The sequence below is a fragment of the Typha latifolia genome, chromosome 7 (assembly GCF_019914945.1).
Source record: "Typha latifolia isolate L0001 chromosome 7, TyphaL0001v2, whole genome shotgun sequence".
NCBI classification, from domain to species: Eukaryota; Viridiplantae; Streptophyta; class Magnoliopsida; order Poales; family Typhaceae; genus Typha; species Typha latifolia.
The window spans coordinates 2,074,090-2,092,975 of record NC_133092.1 but is presented as its reverse complement, the minus strand read 5'-3'; the positions used below and the strand labels follow the sequence as shown (position 1 = coordinate 2,092,975).

Below are 18,886 nucleotides of genomic sequence, written 5' to 3'. Positions count from 1 at the left end.
CGAAAACAAACAAACAAAACCATCTACTACGATCTATCAAACTGCGGCGACTTGAACTGGATCATGCACTGATGCTGAGTTGACCAAACAAAAGAAGAAGAAAAAAAAATGCAAGATTCCTTAACAATTTGCATCAAATGTTATACTTTTAGGATAGCAAGGCCCTGAGGTTGACTTATATACCCATGTCTTGGCCACACTTCTCTTTAGAATAGCCCTGGGACGTAATTAAGATGGTCAAAATTAATTAGTTTGTATTAGCGTCCAAGATGAACAAAGATTAGAGTAATTAAGACAGCCATCCTACACCTTATTAATAAACCCGTCGCAGTTAATGCAGTCTAAGAATAAACGCATTTGCCATTTGTTGAGAGAATCCAACACAAGCATGATGGAGCTCCACTAAGTCCTCCAAATGGGGGATACTTAGAGAATTTTGTTGCCTGAAAAGTTCATAATTAAGCTTTTTAATTAATTAGATTATTGCTGGAGAACAAACTATTGGTTTCATTAGTTAACGTTATATAGTCAACCCCAAAAATTATCTGAATAATTAGATCCAACTCTGGTATCTGGACAACTAACACTCTTAATCAAGCTTAAGCACAAACTGGATTAATAAAATCCCTCGGTTAATCATTGTTGCTTCATGGGCTTATGGGTTATTAGTCAACTATTAGTTTAAATGATTTAAATTAGTTTGCAAATAGAAAATTATCAAAAAATGATATCACTTTATGTTTCTAATGAAATAGGGTCTCTGACCTTCTTTAAAAAAGATTGAAAAATATCATGCCTCAAAAGTCCAACCAGATGAAAAGATTATCATTTAGAATCTTCAAGTAAATTTTCTTGATGTCTACGGTTGCATCAATTGCATTTGAAATGCATGTTTATCCCTCAAACGAACTTTGTTTTTATATTAATACTCCTAAAATCAAACTCACTATCAAGACTTCGTCAATTTAATCTTAAAAAAATGCCATATTCTTGTCTGCATCCATTTCTTTTAGTCAAAGGTATTTCCGTATTTTTCTAAATCAAAATTCTAACTTATTACCGTAGAAAATATACCACAAAAGGTTTTTTTAATTAAAAAAATAAATATATATATTAGAAATAAAAGGGACATATAAACACACATCACTGTTCTAAGGACTAGGAAGCAAAGCATAAAGAAAACCCAACTATTTATCACTCAAATGTGGGCCTCTCTCTCTCTCTCTCTCATATATATATATATCCTCGACAATGGTGACGTTGTCATAATGGAATACACTTTTCCTGGTGTTTTCTGCCGAATAAATCAAACTTTAAAGTAATTATAGGATATCTCTTTTTTTTGGGGGGGGTGAAGCGTGGATGCGTTATAACTATCAGTCATCTATTCCTCTTAAATAATTTTAAATAACTTGTTCATCTGATTAGTTTTCAAAAGTAAACTATTGGTACTGTAAAAGAAGACAATTTTAAAATGACCAGCTTTTTTCCCCCAGCAAGCATTGGTGGTGGTGATGGTGGTCACAGCATGCAGCTGTGGTCGCACTATACCTAATAACAGTGTTATACTGTCACACTGACGTAGTCTAAGTTGTTGCAAGGACCTGAATAAGATTGCACAGAGCCAGAGTGGCCATGGAGATATAGCAATATCTAACCAAGTAGTAGGAATAGAAGAGTATATATAAGGTTAGAGTAAGTCTAGTAGTGAATGGGTGAATAAAAGAACGACAATATTTCATCCAAGAGGCTGCATGAAATGCATGAAAGCAACTACTCGAGACAGCAGCAGTTTATAACACATAAATAGGTCAAAGTTCTCAGTCATGTTGATAGATAGATAGATAGATAGATAGATAGATAGATAGATACATGGCTCGAAGTCTACAAGAACTCATCCTGGGCCCAGACGACAACATGGAATCCATAACAGACATCACGAGTAATTGCTGAGAAGTAATCAATGAGAGGATAAACCACAAGAATGCATAAAGCAGACGTAGGCGGACAAAGCCATACAGGTGGTTGCAGAGATATGCAGCTCACCCACTTACATGCACTGAACCAGCATTAATTTGCCTTTGGCTTTTCCACGAGATCATTTAGCACAGAAACAAGAGAGGGGAGGGAGAACCAGAGAGGTCCAGGAACCAAATCCCGATGTTAATAATTGATAGCAGCGATAAGTTTTTCGCCTTTTTTTTTCTCCTTAATTCTTTTTGGGAGTGCAGGATTGAGGCCATTCCCAGCCCTTCAATGGAACAGTGTTAAGAGTTTTAACAGGCAAATCTTACACCTAATAGCAACACAGCAGCACAGAGACCTTTAACTTTTTAAAGACATAGAGGGAAGAAAGCCAGCATCAGCAGTCTCCAATCCCACGCAGTGCTAACCCATGGCATATTTCTGGGTCCAGCTCCTTGCGGTAGTCTCATACTTGTTCCTATCAGTCTTGTACATGTGAGCAATCTCCGGAACCAAGGGGTCATCTGGGTTTGGGTCGGTCAGCAGAGAACAAATTGAAAGCAGCACCTGGAAATGCCAAGAATGAACAAAAACAGGAAAAGATTATACAACCACCATTATTTTAAAAGAGAAGTTAGTATTCATCGGTTTTTCTGATTCTCCAATCTACAACTAGCACCTTCTAAGAAATGGATCCAATAAATAATTAAACGAGGATACTGCACTCTGTTCCAATCATCCAATGAACTGTTCACGTGCAAGTCTTTCATAGACCACGATAAGAGTAGCCATTATCTTTTTATGCTTGTCGTTTTTTAGTAGTAATAGTTAAAGCAAGGAAACTATGAAAGAGAAGAAATAACCTTGGAAATCGTTAATGCTGGGCTCCATTGCTCCTTCAAGATATCAAGACAAATGCTGCCGTTGCTGTTAATATTTGGATGGAAAACTTTTGTCCTAAAAGCGACCTGCATAATTCAAAGATCTTACTTAAAAAATTATAGGATGAAGTGTCATTTTTAGTTCACGGCCATTTCATGCATTATGGTGCCCAAAAGTTGTGCTCATAGTGAAAATATCAAATTTCTCAACACATTTCAACACTTAATAGTAAAATTGCTATGTCACAGAAATTATCCAAGTATTCCGCTATCTAAGGTTTGAAGCAAGCAAAGGCCAGGAAATAGGCCTAGATCTATTCAGGGCCCAGCAGGCTGAGGGCTGACTTTTGGACAAGCAAGGGATAAAAAAATTTGACTATCAGCCAACCAGCTTCCAACAGATAGGTTATTGGCAAGGCTTTACATACCCCATTCCACCTGAACTCTGTTTGAACCACAAAGCAATAAATTTGCAGAGAAAAGCAAAATACTTGACCTTCTTCTCCCTCTCTATATTGCTCTCATTCCCTCATCCCACCCACCACAGCCCTGTTCTTCGTCCCCTTTTCTCCATGCTAACACGAATGTGCAAGAAAACAGTCAAATTCCAATAGAAGTTCGCAAAAATTTGAAGCTCTTCCTGATGAACAAATCAATTGTCTGAGAAATTTATATGTATCTGAGTAGCAGCCAAGCTTGAGGATTCATGTGAAATACCCACGCAAAAGGAGAGAGAAGAAGTTTCTTATCATGCGGAAGGTAAACTTGTTTAAAGATGATTATTTTGTCACTATTATCAGGGTCATGGGAATGGCTGCATTATTGATAACACCAGCTTTCCTCTCCCAATCTCTATTATACAAATGAACCAAGAAGTAACCTAAGATTCCACTAACTCTAATCTTCCATCTAGTCTATCGCTAGGATCCTCTCTCCTTGACTAACTGCAATAAGTGTCATGCTACGAATCCCTTATCACACTGTCAAGTTACGGTGGTGAGGGGATTAATCAGAGCTACCCTATTGAAGATTTAGTAGGAAAATGAGACCCCTCTAAAATATAATAAGATGAAGGCCACCAGTTCCATTCCTATGCATAGAGTTTCTCCCTAGCTTTCAATTTGGCATTGGATACGGAATTCTATATACTAGTATTGGTGGTACCTCCTTAGATAAACGTCCCTTGAACAGAACAATACTCTTAATAATCAGAAAACCTAAACCTACATCTCTGAGCAATGCAGAAAGAGCTGTATCGCTGCTATTTCAAGCAAGAATCCTTTTCTACGTTTTTGAAGAATAGGAGTCATGAATGAAAAGGAGATCGAGCATAGCGAGGAAATGATCAACTGGTCATATATCCAAGCTGCTGTATGTATGTTATTTTAAGCAAAAATCCTTTTCTACATTTTTGAAGAATAGGAGTCAGGAATGAAAAGGAGATCAAATATACCAAGAAAAAGATCAACTGGCCATATCTCCAAGCTATGTTCATAGGCATTGGACTATCAGAGGAATGTTTGATGTAAGAACCACATGGTAATAAACTGTGATGTCCTTGTAATTGTCACATGTTCCTTTCCTTGAAGGCAACCTTTTTAGATGGTTCAATGTTAGTGATGCTTCCTAGATGTAAATGTTAACACCAATTGATAATAACATGTTCAGAAAGTTCTGTTGAAATGAGAATATTGAGATGGACAGGTAGATGAAATAGAATATGGAATTAGTTTATTTATAGTAAGTTGACAATAGCACCAAACAATGATAAAATGCAAAAGAACAGTTCCAAAGTTCAGACATGTCTACCAGAAATCACATCATGCAATAATTGTGACAAATGAAACAGTTCGCATGGAGATGTATCACAGTGGGAAAGGAAGAGAAAATTTGACAAACCCTTTCTTCAAAGAAGGATATTCCCATAGTAAGATATTAATAGAGACAGAAGAAAATTGATTCATTACATGGTCATTCCTTTACCTTGATGTATTCATAGGACTGTATCAACATAATTGGTCTTGGTACAACACTTGATAATCAAATCATTGTTGGAAATTTTTAGGGGAATAGAAGATCAGATAAATGATTTCAGACTTGCACTCAATAACATGTATAATTCCATGTAAGAGGTAGTTATCTTGTGGTAATTTCTATTGTAGCAGATGAAGAATGCCATCATTGCATAACAAAATGATGGCATGCAATAAATCAGAAAGCAGACTCAACTTTAACATGATATATTCAAGAATTGAAGATAAAATTAACTGCCTGAACTTTCCAAAGAAATCCAAGCAACAAGTCATGGTAAAAAGGATAAAATAAACCAATTACCATCTGCAAACAATCAACAAGGATGTTGACTGTGACACTGTGTTTCATTGTTTCAATGAAACAGGGCTCTTGCCTTTTGTTAAAAAAATCAACAAGGATATGCTTGTTTCTACAGGCATGTTTAGTTGAATAGCATGAAGGAATGAGGAAACCAGTTCAAGCAAATATCAGCATAAACTTCTGGCGAATCTTTACATTTCAAGTATAAGAAATACAGCATTTTGTTAGACACAAGCTACGGAAAAGAAGCTTAACAACATCGATGAAGGATAACTTAATTTGCCAATACCTTGGGTGGCTTGAATGGATAGTCCGGGGGAAAATGGATTGTAACCAGAAAGACCCCACCTGCATAGGGGCTATCAGGAGGACCCATAATAGTAGCTTGCCAGTGGAACATATCTGCTGCCACAGGGCCTGTCAAATGACAAAAAAAATGCAGTTTACTGTCACTAAAGTGGCACAACTATGTGTAAGATCACGTTATGAAGTCCATATCTACGCAGCCTAGTAGCCTACACTGAATATAGGTAGGAGCATTTCTTTCTAACACAATCCATCTTACATGATTTGAATATAAGTACTTCTTAGTTCCATAACATCCTGTAGTTATGTCCTATAAAAGTTGTCTCAGACATGTATTCCGAAATCCTAATTGACCTTCTTTCCATATTTTCCCCTAAAAAAAGCTTGGAAATCATCTGGACCGATATAAAAGGACTCCCAGTATTTCCAGATATAGATCATAAGGACCAAAACTTCCTAACAAGCTGTGTACATGACATAGGACTCTTTTCAAACTTTCTCTACTAAAGCAAATATCTATCACAAGTTAATCATGATTCCCATTTCTAGTATGATTACTAGATTACTCTTATCTTCTTTACTTCATAGAGAAAGATTTCAACCATTTGAAAGTTGCAGCAAAGCAAATGAGTGGACTACAATGTTTGACTTAGTTATTATTGAGATATTTTACTTCATGAACTTTTTGCAAGTATTTTAGGAAGATATTGGCAACTAGCGAAGTCAATTATCCTTAGTCAGCTAATTAACAAGAAAAATGCCATAAGATTATCTGAGATCGAGGTTAATCATCCCAATGGATGCCCCTGGGCATTTATATAAATTTCCCTGTCCATCCGAAACTTAATGCTTCGTGGGTGGTGTCAGAGGAGATACCAATATAAATACCAAAGTGGTCAACTAAAAAGGTTGATAAAATCAGTAAGGTCGAGAAAAGACTAATTAGCATATATCTGATCAAATTACACTACAGATGTACAACATATTTACCAATATAAAGAGTAGTTCAGTTCCCACTATAGTAGAACATCTTAGTGGTATGGGCAAGAAAGCTAGGAGGACGCACATAAAATTCGTGCTGCAAGGTGCCTACACAAGGAATGCTGAATCACAATTTATCCCCATCATGCAAATAATCATTTCAACAGGAATAGAGAGAAAACAATACATTTACTGTCTTACATCTGCTTTCCTAAAAATGAATCTTTCATGGTCCTATATCCAACAAAGGAAATATGAAAAAAGAAATTCATACTGAAAAGGTAGTAAGAAAAGCTACGCCTTTGCATGCCTAGCACCGAAAGACATTAGCACAGCATCTGATCAAGACGAAAGGAGAAAAGAACAAAAAGACCCAATTGATGCTACATTTGAAATGACACTTTTATTCATTCATTTTATTTTCTCCAGATGATTTTAATTGGATATATCAGCTACAAGAGAGAAGCAAAGAAAAATCAACAGATCTAGGTAAAAGCACTCATCTTTCCACAAATTCCATGTAATTCTAGAACAAAATTGTAGAAAAAAGAAGAAAAACCTTAGATCTGAACCCAAAAAGATCATGATCAACGAAATCACGAGATCGGAGGAGATACCTGCGCTGCAAGAAGTGGGAGGATCTTTCTGGAGATCTTTCAGCTCCTTCAAGATCCGCCTCGAAGCCATGGCCGAAACTAAGACCTACAGATCACCCGTATCGAGCAGGACGGCGCAAAAGAACAGAGATCGTAAAGATGGGAACTTGACGAAAGAGAAGGGCGGTAGATGGGGTTGATTACCTGAAGAGTTGTCGGATCTCCGGATTTGATCGATTTGACGAGAAAAAGGAAAGGAAAGGGGGAGTGGTCTATATATATATATATATATATATATATATATATACACGTTTACGCTATCAACTCGTAAGATTATTCTACTAACAAATAATTCAATTATGGCGACATTGTGACAGTGGTTGGTTGACGGTGATGATGCAAATGAATGCTTTTCTATTGAAGGAAAAAGAAAATGAAAAGAATAGTTACAAATCCATGTACGTTTAATAAAACAAATATAAATTAGAAAAAATTATCAAAACCACTCCGAGCCCATTTGGTCGGATGTATTCAGAGATACTCTACAATTTAAAATAAATATTACTAGCAAACAGCTATCATGGTCTATACTTGCTGGAATGGACTAGGGTTAGACCTAAACTAAGAAAAGTCCTAGCTCAGATCTAGGTTAGTCGGCTAGCTACACGGCTGATTGACTAGGGCGCGCGAGTCTAGACTTGAGTTTAGATCTGGGCAAGAGTTGGCTATGACTTGAGATCAAGTTCTAGGATTGGACATGGACCAAAAAGTGAGAAAGACATAAAAGGCTAAGTTAGTTGGGCTAGTATCTAGTCGGCTAAGTCTTTCGGTTGGCTCAACTCGATAGGAAGGTGTGGTGTTTAAGGTTGAGATTGAGCCGGAGAATTGGTTAGACCGTTCGATGAGGTTTGGGCTAGGGTTTTCATAGAGGATGGGCTCGGGAAAGGCTTAGACATGAAGAAAGCCTTTGACTAGCTCGTGGGCACGTTTGCATGCTGGGGCCTATGCCAACTATTTTGGAGCAATAAGTGTGTGTTGGCGCTGGCCAAAATGGAAGATGGCTTCCTAGATATGGTTTTTCTTTCCAGTGGGGGAGAGGCTCAAGGATGAGGCGTTTCGGGGTTGGACATGACCAATGAATTAGATAGGGCTATAATTGACGCTATCTTGGCTAATCCAAATTAGGAGCGTGTCTCGTTCTGTATGTGGTAAGTCTGTGAACCCTAAAGAGTTTAGGAGATGTGGGACAATGCACAACATGAGAAGAATGTGGTTTAGGGTTCACGGACAAAAGAAGCCCTCGATTGGTTTGAAATTTTGCCTAGGCAGCTAATAAGATAGAGTTGCAATGGTTGGTGGAAGGTTTTTGGCCTAATAATGGCAACTTATTGTGGGCTCGTGATAATGGTAGGGTGATGGCTTGGTAAAGAACGATGATAATGGCTTGCTTTGGTGAACGACTAGGGTTGGCCTGGACGATAGTAAGTAAAATAAAATTCGTATTGATAGTAAGAATGATTATGGCAAAAAGAGACGAAAGGAGAGAGTGAAGAGATAAAGGAGGAAGAAGCTAGATCCAAATTCTATTCATAAGCATACTTGACTAGGCACTTCTCTGTATTATTTAAAGAGGCTTATCTAACTTAATCAACTAGAGACTCGGCTATCCCCTCAAGAAGTGTTGTAATAAAAGTATAGGTTGATGCAACGGCTTTAGAAATATGGCACCCAAGAACCTTGACTTTATTATTATTCATACCGTATTATGTGTATATTTATCATTCTACATTGTATTTTGCTTGCAAAAATTTACTAATGATTGAAATAATAGTATTACCTAAAATTTTTAAGATTAAATAAAAAAATAAAAGGAAACTAAATTTTAATATCAATGTATAATTTAACCTTTTATTTTTAAAAAATAAAAAGATTATCCTCAATTCCATTAGCAATAGATGAAAAATCACTCTAAGGCTGGTTTTAATACATAAAGTACAATATAAAGATTGAATGATAACTATTTATAGGATAGAATGTGAATAATAATAAAAGCAAAATATATAATATTTTTAATAGATTACTAGAAGCCCAATAACTGTTTGGGCTAAGAAAATTATTGGCATGAAAAGGTTAGACTCGTATGTCTATGATTAGGTCTGCCTTATATAAAGTTGACGAGAGAGACATGTCACTTATAAATCATATTATTCTCTAATAAATGTCACATTTATATAACAAATTGGAACTAGTCTATTGTCACGTAACATTCCAATTATTGGACAGCCCATAGTAATAGATAACCCACTCTCCAGGTTAGCTCGAGCCAGCGGGTTTCTTTCAAGTCACTTCCTTTCCGTCCAATTGGCCAGAAGTCCCACTCGCTGCTCCACTCACCGATACTGCCACTTCCCGGTACCTTCTCTTTATATATATATATATATATATATATATAAAATTATAAATTAGTACAATTTTATACGCTTCTTGGTTCAAATACACCGCCTCGTCGTCATTCCTCTGCCATCTCACGGTAAGCCATGGATAGATTTGTGCCGCGGTGGAAGCAAGAAGAAGTTATCCAACCTAGCGGGAATAAAGTCGAGCGGGAGGAGGATAAGGAAGCCGCGGGGGTTGCACCGCCGCGGAGGGAGATTCCGAAGCCGCTCATGGGGGTGAAGGCGCGGAGAATAACTTCTATTCGGCGGGATAACAAGGGGGATTACCTCGATGTTCCCTCTAGTCCGTCCCTATCCAATATCTTATCCAAGCGAGGTAGATCGATTGAGAATAGCTTAGCACTAGTGTGGTTCTTTTGCTCTCCAATTTGATCGCATTGAAGCAAAGTAGTTTATTACGCAGGTGATCAGATGCTTTTGTTTGCGGATAAGGTTCTTAAATTCACTGGATCAGGGAAGATGAAGCGATGTGTGATGATGATCACGGATCGCGCGATATATCTTGTAGACCCGGATGTGGAAGCTCTAAAGAGGAGAATAGAACTCTTGGCTGTGGATAAGATATGCTTGAGCAAGTTGAATGATAATTTTTTCGCACTCATCGTTCCTAAGGAGTATGACTGTCTCATGGTTAGCACTAGGAAGACGGAGATTCTTACCGTGCTAGGAGAAGCCACGAAGGGCAAATCCAACTATGAAATTGGAGTGGCTTTCTCGAACAGGTAAATATCGAATTATCTACAAGCATAATATAAATCTATAGACTCCTGAATTGTTGCCCATCTACACGTATACCCCCTCTCTTTTTTTCCCCCTTTCTTTTGGCACATTGAATATTAACTCCCTTAACTATAGAGATCATTTCCCCCTTATTTTAGAGAGAAATAAAAGAAATAAAAATTTAAGATAAAATAGTTATCTGACGATTTTAGTTAACATCATCAGGGGGTGAGAGGTTTTCTATAATTAGGATCAATTTGTACTTGAAAAAAAAGATGATCAGGTACATATAGAAATGGACAATAATTCAGGGGTCTTATTGTAATTATCGTTATCTATATTGGGTACATTCCAGTCATTAAAGCTATCTGCTTTTGGTGAATCTATAAATCACTACATTTCCATGTTAGCGATTATGTTTCTTCGGATATAATGATAAATGAGGAAAGATGTATAGTCTCCCAATATATTGTTTAGAAGAATCTATTGATCTACCCCCATTTTTTCTTGTCAAAATCTTGTAGTTTATTATTTAAATGCATAGTTATTTGCAAAACAAATAATGTCAAAGTATCGATAATATTTTAATTTGATTCATGCTATTATGTCCAACTATTGAAGCAGTACTGTAAATTGTAGCCATATTTCAGGTGATGTACATGTTTCCAGTTGCAGATGGTTCTTCAAACATCATAAAGCTGAAGGAACTAAATCCAAAATACTTCTCACACACTTCTATTAATGTTAAACTCTGGACCTTTTTCCCCTGACATTAGTATTTAGCCTGAGACGTCCTTAGATCAAATGCAAATTGAAGGGATTTTTCTTTCCAAATTACAAATGATTTATTCCAATATTTAGCGTATCATCTGCATCGTCAACTACATTGGTTTTATGTCTGTAGGAATCCTACATTGTACCATCCCAACAACAATATGTATTGTGTCTGTCAGAACTGATATTATCTTTGTTAGATTGAATGATTACATGTCTTTCAAGTTTATTTTTTTTTAATTCTAAGAAGATTGGTTTGTATGTTGGGGTTGAGGAGGAAAATATTGGGAGCATTATTAGAACAGTGCTGAGTTGTGTTGCTCAATCATGTTCATTTTCTGAATGGCAGGTTTGATTACCATTCTGCTGCTGATACAGTGAAAGAAGTTCTTTTTGAGGAAGTTGCAGGTAACTTTAGATTTGCATCCAATTAGTAGAAACTAGTTTGAGAAAAATATCCTTTTCCAGAATAAGCCAGTCAATGCCATCAAAGTAGTTGTAAATTGCAAAGGAAAATTAAGAGAAGGATTGGTCAGGTGATATTCAACTGCAGTTCTATTATTTTTCGTCTTTTCCTGAGATAATCATCAACCCAATTAAAGCAGGTTTTATTCGCAAATCAAACTAAACCCAAGTTTCCATTAAATTGCATTTTGAGATACTCGATGGCACCTGTCAATACCATTTTGATCAAGTCATTTCATTATGTAATTTTAAGTGATTCAAAATTGTATATGCTTGATATGTCATTTCATTATGTAATCTATAAAGTGATCCAGAATTGTATATGCTTGATATGATTACTTAGTCAAACCTATTTGTTCAACCTTGCTTCCAGGAACAAGCTGCCTCACTCTATATGAACTCCATCGCCTCTATTTCACCTGCAATCAGCTTGCCTGAGTTTTAGCTGTACTAATGGCTACTGAATTGCTGCAGTTTTAGCTGTACTAATGGTTACTTAATTGCTGCAGTTTTAGCTGTACTAATGGTTACTTAATTGCTGCAGGAGGCGTTAAGACAAAGATCTCCAACAAGACAACCCGACGATGACATGTAGATTCTAAGTATCATATGTAAAGAGATGCCCTAGAAGTGTTTGGTTTTGGCCTTCTTTTGGCTCATGTCTCTTGTCCCCTCACTCTAATATGTTGTAACATAGCTGTGCTGCCTCTCGAATTCCTTGCATTGGTCCTAGTAATTGTTTTCTATACCATCAGCGTAGAATTTTCCGTCAAACTTCAACAAATTGCTGTAGAAAACTCAAGTGGACGTTGAATGCATGAATTGTGGGTTCAATCAGACTATGTCAGCCTTCTTAATTTGTTCACAAGTTTGTTAACTCTGCAAGACTACTCCTGAAACAAGTTGCAGAGTAAAATTCTATGTTCATCAAGGAGCTCATTTTGTTCATAATGAAATCTTAACTGAGTTTTTCTCACTTTTCTCCAAAGAAAGGAAAAATAGTGGCATATCTTTTAGCAAATTTTTGCAAGAGTTCTTGCACATGCCACATGGTTGTTGCATTCCCTACTGTGCCAGTATGCAAAGATTGGGCTGCTCTCAGTTACTGTGACAGATATTGCCTTGATACTGATGACAATTCTCCTGCTGTTTTGAGCAAACCCGGAGTTTTTGGGCAATCTACTTTTATTGATGAAAAATATTTGCTATAGTTTGTAAACTATTTACTAATGTACTATTAATTGTTTCCATACAAATGCCATGTCAGAAAGGTCAATTGATGTCTCAAAAAGACGTTTATTAAATCTTTTTTTCTAAGACAACTATTTATATAATAATATATCATAAAAAGAGAGCCGTTTTTTGTAGAAGTATTTTATTGTTATAAAGAAGTACTTATTATAAATGAATAAAAATTACTGATTGAGATAACGATGTTATAAAGCTGTTTACTTAACAAAAATTGTAAGTAGCGTAAAAGTTATATGGTGGCGTTTGGCAACTAGCTTAAATTGGTTTAAGTTGGTATAGTATTTGGACGCAAACCAATATAGTGATACAATAATATTATTTAATATGATATAAAAAATAATAAATTTATAAGATATTTTGACAAATAACTAAAGTACTCTTTGGAGTAGATGGATGAGAAAAAGAAAGAGAGAAAATAATTAAATAAATAGTGACTTAAAGTAATGTTCTAAATAAAATTATATTAGTAAATATAAAATATTAGATAGAAGATAAGAGGAAGAAATAGGTATTACTAAACTAATTTTGAAATAAAGTATTGTTTGGATGATAATCTAGTATAATCCTCGCTATACTATAATAAAGTTATAATTATTCTCTATCCAAATGCCTATGCTATTGACATTCACAACCAAACAGAGTCAAAGCAAAGCAAAGATGCTATATAATTACAATACTTCACAAAATCCGACATCAGTAGCACTAAGTACATGCCACTTCACTTCACTTCACACTGCAATCATTTCCACGGAGGGAGAGAGCATGTCCCCATGTCCCATTAAAAATGCGTCCGAGATTGAAAATAATATAATAGCTACTCAAAAGAACATATTTGAGGGCACCTGCTTTATGCCCCGTTTGTCTTACAATATCTGGTGATCCGAGTGCATTTCTCCAAATAGAAATAAACTGAAACTAACAGTACTATGTCTGGCCTTAGGATAATCTCTAAGTAAAAGATCATCAGAAAAGAGCCAAAGAATTTTGAACAGAGTAATGTTACAACAAGGAATGGCTGCACCGAGGAGAGATCAAGATAGTACATGAAGAAATCGATCAAGTGACAAGTAGGTCACTGTCCAGTGGATGAGCTTCCCTCCATACTCTGCCCTGGCGTCGGCACTGGGCTCTCTGATCTGGCTTCTGTTGATGGCCGGTTGCCAGTATCAAATCTTCTAACATCTTCGATCATCCTTACCACCTCAGCCATCTTAGGCCGCTGCTCGGGCATTCTCACAACACATGCCATTGCAATCTGAAGCATTTCAACCATTTCCTCCTCTATGTTGGGATACCTCATCAGTTCCACATCAAACACTTCAGCTGTCCACTCCTCTCGGACCACAGACTGCACCCACCTAACAAGGTGAATGACCTCATCACCCCCACCGGTTATATGGATGGGAGACTTTCCTGTGAGAAGCTCAAGCATCAAAACTCCAAGGCTGTAGACATCTGAAGCCTGCAATGCTTTTCGAGGGTCAACCACCTCGGGTGCACGGTAACCTGCAACACGGGATACGGGAGCAATCATTGGGCTCATGAAAGTTGTCAAGCCCAGGTCAGATACGCAGCCATATCCCTGGCTGTTTAAGAAGACGTTAGAAGCTTTTATATTCCCATGGACAAGCTTCCCGTTGTTCTCGGTGTGGATATGTGCAATCCCTCTTGCAGCACCAAGGGCTATCTTTATTCTAGTTTCCCAGTCCAAAGGTACCCTGCCCTCTCCTCTTTTCCCTGAGGAATCATAATAATTTTTGCTATCATGTTATGCATATGATCTTTCCATGCAATTTCTATCAATAATTACAAAAAATTACATGACTTTATACTGTAAACCAAAACAGATACAAAAAGAACTTTGTCGTTGACTGAAACTTTATGGTCAATTGTATAAAACTAGATTTTGACAAATGGAGCATACACTTGAGCACTTATATAGAAGTTACAGCAATTCAGCATGAAAGAAAATTTATCAGATAGAGGCATTGTTTCAATATATATCATTCTAGATTCCTTAACTACAATCAACAACCAATTAAGAGTCCACAATTTGTTCAATGTGAGCGATATCTGAAAACTGGTTACCATGCGAAGTACCCCAATAACAGATAAAAAGGGAGTGGGTAGCATATTATTCATGTTTTGCTGACCCTATCAAACAAGCTGACTGCACCAAACTGCAGCAACCACATATCACTATTCAATAATTCAAACGCTATATGCCAAATAGTGCAACAGGCTGAAATAGAAGGTTGAATTTGTCAAGTGCTCATCTGAAAGTAGACTAAACTCTAAATGGTGCACCGTAGATTTCTAAATTATAATACAACTAAATACACGCTACAAAATGACAACAAGGATTGGCTAACCAGGGGATAAGAAGATGTCATTGTCATCATAAACAAGCTCAAGCTTTAAATTGTCGGTCATCACTGATTTAACTATACATTTGACTAGAAATCATAAAATCCCTACTAAAGAATAGAAAAGTAGGGCAAGAGGACAGGAAGAAAGCAAAAAACTCGTGGGGATCCAAGTGTTCCACAAGAAAAAAACATCCAAGAGGGTATGGATTAGAGATCATTAAGAACAATAAAAATATTCAAGTTTAAGATTACAGGTGATTAGTTGAATTGATTAAATTTCAGGAATATTCCCAATTCTTTTGCGCAACAATAATATAAAATGCAATAGAAGTTCTGAGCAAATAACACGGTTGAAAGTTTTCCAGCTTAGATATACAAAGCATTTTCTTAAACTAAGTTGGTCATCCAATTACTTCTACTCTTTCTTCAATATTTATGTATTTCTTGAATCACTTTCCCTGCAGAGCAAATTTGGGTGTCTTCCAATATTCCAGGAATGAATGCGACGGCAGGAATATTTCTTTAATAGAAGAGTCTAGCCTGATCGACTTTTTCTTCTAAGTAGATAAAATTTACATTAGTAATTAAATATAATTAATCCTAATTTGATCTGGGCCCCTTGCACTCTACAAAACAATAATCACATGGTTACTCCACACATTTTAGCACCAGCTCAAAAACTTGATTCAGTTAAACCTGGTTAAAATTCTAGCAGGATTTGACATAAGAATGACCCTGCATTTATAAGTAAAGTTGAACAACAAGGGAGAAGGAAACCAAAAATTCTCGAGATAATAAAATAAAAACTGACACCTTGTTTCAAGTAATTAAAGCTATTGAAACCTAACACTTTGGCTTTTTGTAGAAAGTCTGGCAATTTTGATAGGAACCTCTCGAAGTCAAACTACACCCATATCTTTGATAGATTCACCTCAACAGGTGAGGCGAAATGAGGCACAAATTAGTGTTTGGAAGAAATAAGATAAATACCCCATGGAAGACTAAGCTAACCAAATTCACAAACGCATTAACATAAACGAATTAAGTACTGTACGGAGATTCTAAGGCAAATGCTAGTAAATTGTAGATGCTGAAAGAGAACAAAGAGTATCATACCATGGAGCAAGAAAGACACACTCCCCTGCGCATAATAATCATAGACCATGAGCTTCTCATCCTTGGAATAGTAATATGCCCTCAGGTCGGCCACATTCTCATGCTTGATCCTCCCAACCATCTCCATCTGCTGCTCCAACTCCTTCTTTCCGACCCCGACCTCCTTCAACCTCTTCACCACCACCGTGGTCGCATCCTCCAGCACTGCCTTGTACGCCGTCCCGAACGTCCCCTTCCCGAGCACCTCGGCCGATGCCCTAAGCAAATCCTCCAAATCAAACACAAAATTGCAACCCTCAAAGAACACAAGCCGGTTGTTCTCGTCCTGGTTCCTCGACACTGCCTTCTCCGGCGACCTATCCCCCTTAAACCCCTTCCCTGACGCCGCACCCTTCTCTCTCCCGTTGGAGTAAATGACCAAGAGGAGTATAGCGATCACGGCGAACACCGCGGCGCAACCGCCCACTATAATCGCGAGAACCGCTGATTCCCCGAGTTTTCGGTTGCGTGAAGGCGCTGGACTAGGCAATGGGGATGCTGATGGCGACAGCGCCGGCGTCAACGGATACGAGAGATCGTTGCCGGAGAAGGACGAATCCGGAAATCTTCGAAGAGATCTCGGAATGGTTCCGTTCAAATTGTTGTTGGAAAGATTCACGAAATTGAGATTTTGTAGGTCGAGATCCGGGATCTCACCTGAGAGGGAATTATTCGAGAAGTTCAGCGCAACGAGTTGAGTGAGATTTGAGATGGAGGCGGGAATGCTCCCATTGAAGCTGTTGAAGGACAGATCGAGCGCAGTCAGATTCTTCCACGGGGAGAAGTCCGCCGGCAGGGGGCCGGAGAAGGAGTTGAGCTGGAGGTGCAGGCCGGTGAGCGCCTTGAGATTCGCGAAGTCAGCCGGGAATGGGCCCGTCAAGCCGTTGGATCGGAGGCTCAGGATCTGGAGCGCGGACAGGCGGCTAAGGGTGTTGGGCGGGATCGGGCCGTTGAATCCGATCCCCGGGAGACGGACGGCCACGACGCGGCCGCCGTCGGCGCTGCACGTGACGCCGGTCCAGCGTCCGCATACGGGCGTGCCCGCACGCCAGTTGAGCTCGCGGCCGTGTGGGACCGCAGCGAGGAAGTCGAGCAGCGCGAGCTTGTCCTCGGCCGGATCTGCCGCCGCGAGCGCGAAAATCGCGAGGCACAACACAAAAACCCCCGATGCGGCTCCACCCATCGCTTTCTCAAATCTTGGCCGTCGTTTTCCCTTTCTCCCTTGTCCTCCAAAGAAAATTTGAAAAATATATAGGAGAGGGAGATCTAAGAACGGGGAGGAGTCTGTCTAGCAGTTGGATAAAAGAGAACGGGGGGAAGACGTAGAGGATACGCAAGGATATGACTTTACTTGGGAGAAGCGCATCCAAAAGTCGTTGGGAGTAGCCATTAAGAGCAAGCGAGCGATAATGGCGGCTTAAGGAAGGGAGGCAAATATAATTTTTGGTTAATTAATGGGGTATTCGCATGTGAGGACGGGGAGGAATGGAGGCCGAACCACCGGCGGCTAGGGTTTGGAGCAGCTTGGAAATCTCTATATTTAACGGTCGAATGTGTAAAAAATGGGAGGCGGGAAGAGGGGTGATTTTGGAACTTGGAGCCTATTCTTTTCTTCTTCTTTTTTCACTCCTTCAAACTTCGGTAGATTATAAGGACATCGGACAAAAGGCAGGGGGTGATGTGGAAAGATGGCTTTGTAAGAATTTTTGTCCCAGGACTGGAAAGTAAAAGGTATATTTAGAGACTCATTAGTAGTCAGTCTGCTGTAAAACTGCCACACGATGATTGCTTTTGACTGCTCTCTATCTATGTTTGAATTTTGTTCAAAGAGTAGGACAACTCTCTCTTCTTTGAGTCGGAATTTAGCTGCGTGTATAATTGATTGATTAATCGGTGACGATAGAATAAGTTTTGAGATAAATCAAAGCATTAAAAGTATCGTGATGGAAAAATAATGAGACAAAGTTCGAACCAACTCAATTCAATTATGAGCTTCGCGGATGGGCCAATGTGTAGACGAAGAAGACAATATGGCCAGGTCGGAGTACTCTCCTCATTCTCCCTTCCGCAGTGAAATCAACGGCTACGATCCACCGATCTCGAATTTAATACTGAGCTGGCGGTGGGGCCCAGATGACGGAAGGTTCGTGAAGCTGTATACTGTACTGTTATAGTAATGGGATATGACGTGGAGTGCCGTGGTGGGAGGGACATTTTTGTCTTTTCAAAAAAGCCTTTGTGTCTACTCTTAACCTGACGGAATAATCCTGCACTCTACTCGTACGGACGTGTCGCTGCGAATAATGTTATTGGGAGAAGGAGTGCGTCTGTGCGTGCAAGGAAAAGGAAGGATCAGAGGATTCGTGGCCGTTGGATGAGTATGACCCAGATTAATGGTCGCGGAGTTGACTAGAGATTGGTGTGATAGATGTAACTTGTCCGTTTGGAGTTATTTTTGTGATGGGTTGGTTACTGGTTGGATTGGCTTTGGGGGTGGAGGTGGGGTTGGGCTCATAGAAACAACTCCCCTCGGAAACCGATCGCATGTTTGATATGTGCATTATTTTGTTAAAAAGATACAAAAGTGAATAGCCTTATGAGTACTGTAATCCCATATACGGATTATCACTCAC

General features: G+C 38.5%; 3 protein-coding genes and 1 long non-coding RNA gene across 7 annotated transcripts; 1 reads left to right on the top strand and 3 right to left on the bottom strand.

The window, feature by feature from the left end:
* Nucleotides 1-1,964: 1,964 nt before the first annotated feature.
* On the bottom strand, nucleotides 1,965-7,449 carry LOC140792210 (ubiquitin-conjugating enzyme E2 10-like). The gene is made up of 5 exons (XM_073143064.1): nucleotides 7,268-7,449; nucleotides 7,085-7,169; nucleotides 5,470-5,597; nucleotides 2,829-2,933; nucleotides 1,965-2,532 (listed from the first exon to the last, which is right to left on the bottom strand). Exons 2-5 carry the CDS (start codon nucleotides 7,152-7,154, stop codon nucleotides 2,389-2,391), a joined length of 447 nt encoding a protein of 148 aa, XP_072999165.1. The 5' UTR covers nucleotides 7,155-7,169; nucleotides 7,268-7,449; the 3' UTR covers nucleotides 1,965-2,388.
* LOC140792211 (uncharacterized) lies at nucleotides 5,604-7,060 on the bottom strand. The gene is made up of 3 exons (XR_012109699.1): nucleotides 7,027-7,060; nucleotides 6,655-6,701; nucleotides 5,604-6,575 (listed from the first exon to the last, which is right to left on the bottom strand). It is a non-coding gene; the product is annotated as an uncharacterized lncRNA (long non-coding RNA).
* A 2,078-nt stretch (nucleotides 7,450-9,527) lies between the features above and the next one.
* LOC140791677 (uncharacterized) lies at nucleotides 9,528-12,454 on the top strand. 4 transcript variants are annotated; one of them, XM_073142286.1, is made up of 5 exons: nucleotides 9,540-9,835; nucleotides 9,923-10,241; nucleotides 11,363-11,421; nucleotides 11,852-11,925; nucleotides 12,023-12,454. In XM_073142286.1, the coding sequence occupies exons 1-4, from the start codon at nucleotides 9,601-9,603 to the stop codon at nucleotides 11,914-11,916; spliced, it is 678 nt and encodes a 225-aa protein (XP_072998387.1). In that variant the 5' UTR covers nucleotides 9,540-9,600; the 3' UTR covers nucleotides 11,917-11,925; nucleotides 12,023-12,454. The 4 variants fall into 4 exon arrangements, with proteins under 4 accessions (XP_072998390.1, XP_072998387.1, XP_072998386.1 ...); XM_073142285.1 differs by having other exon boundaries at nucleotides 9,911-10,241; nucleotides 12,023-12,315; XM_073142289.1 differs by lacking the exon at nucleotides 11,852-11,925 and having other exon boundaries at nucleotides 9,528-9,835.
* Nucleotides 12,455-13,525: 1,071 nt separating this feature from the next.
* Nucleotides 13,526-17,875, bottom strand: LOC140792774 (probable inactive receptor kinase At4g23740). Its single transcript, XM_073143961.1, has 2 exons — nucleotides 16,215-17,875; nucleotides 13,526-14,466 (listed from the first exon to the last, which is right to left on the bottom strand). The coding sequence occupies exons 1-2, from the start codon at nucleotides 17,434-17,436 to the stop codon at nucleotides 13,802-13,804; spliced, it is 1,887 nt and encodes a 628-aa protein (XP_073000062.1). The 5' UTR covers nucleotides 17,437-17,875; the 3' UTR covers nucleotides 13,526-13,801.
* Nucleotides 17,876-18,886: the final 1,011 nt, after the last annotated feature.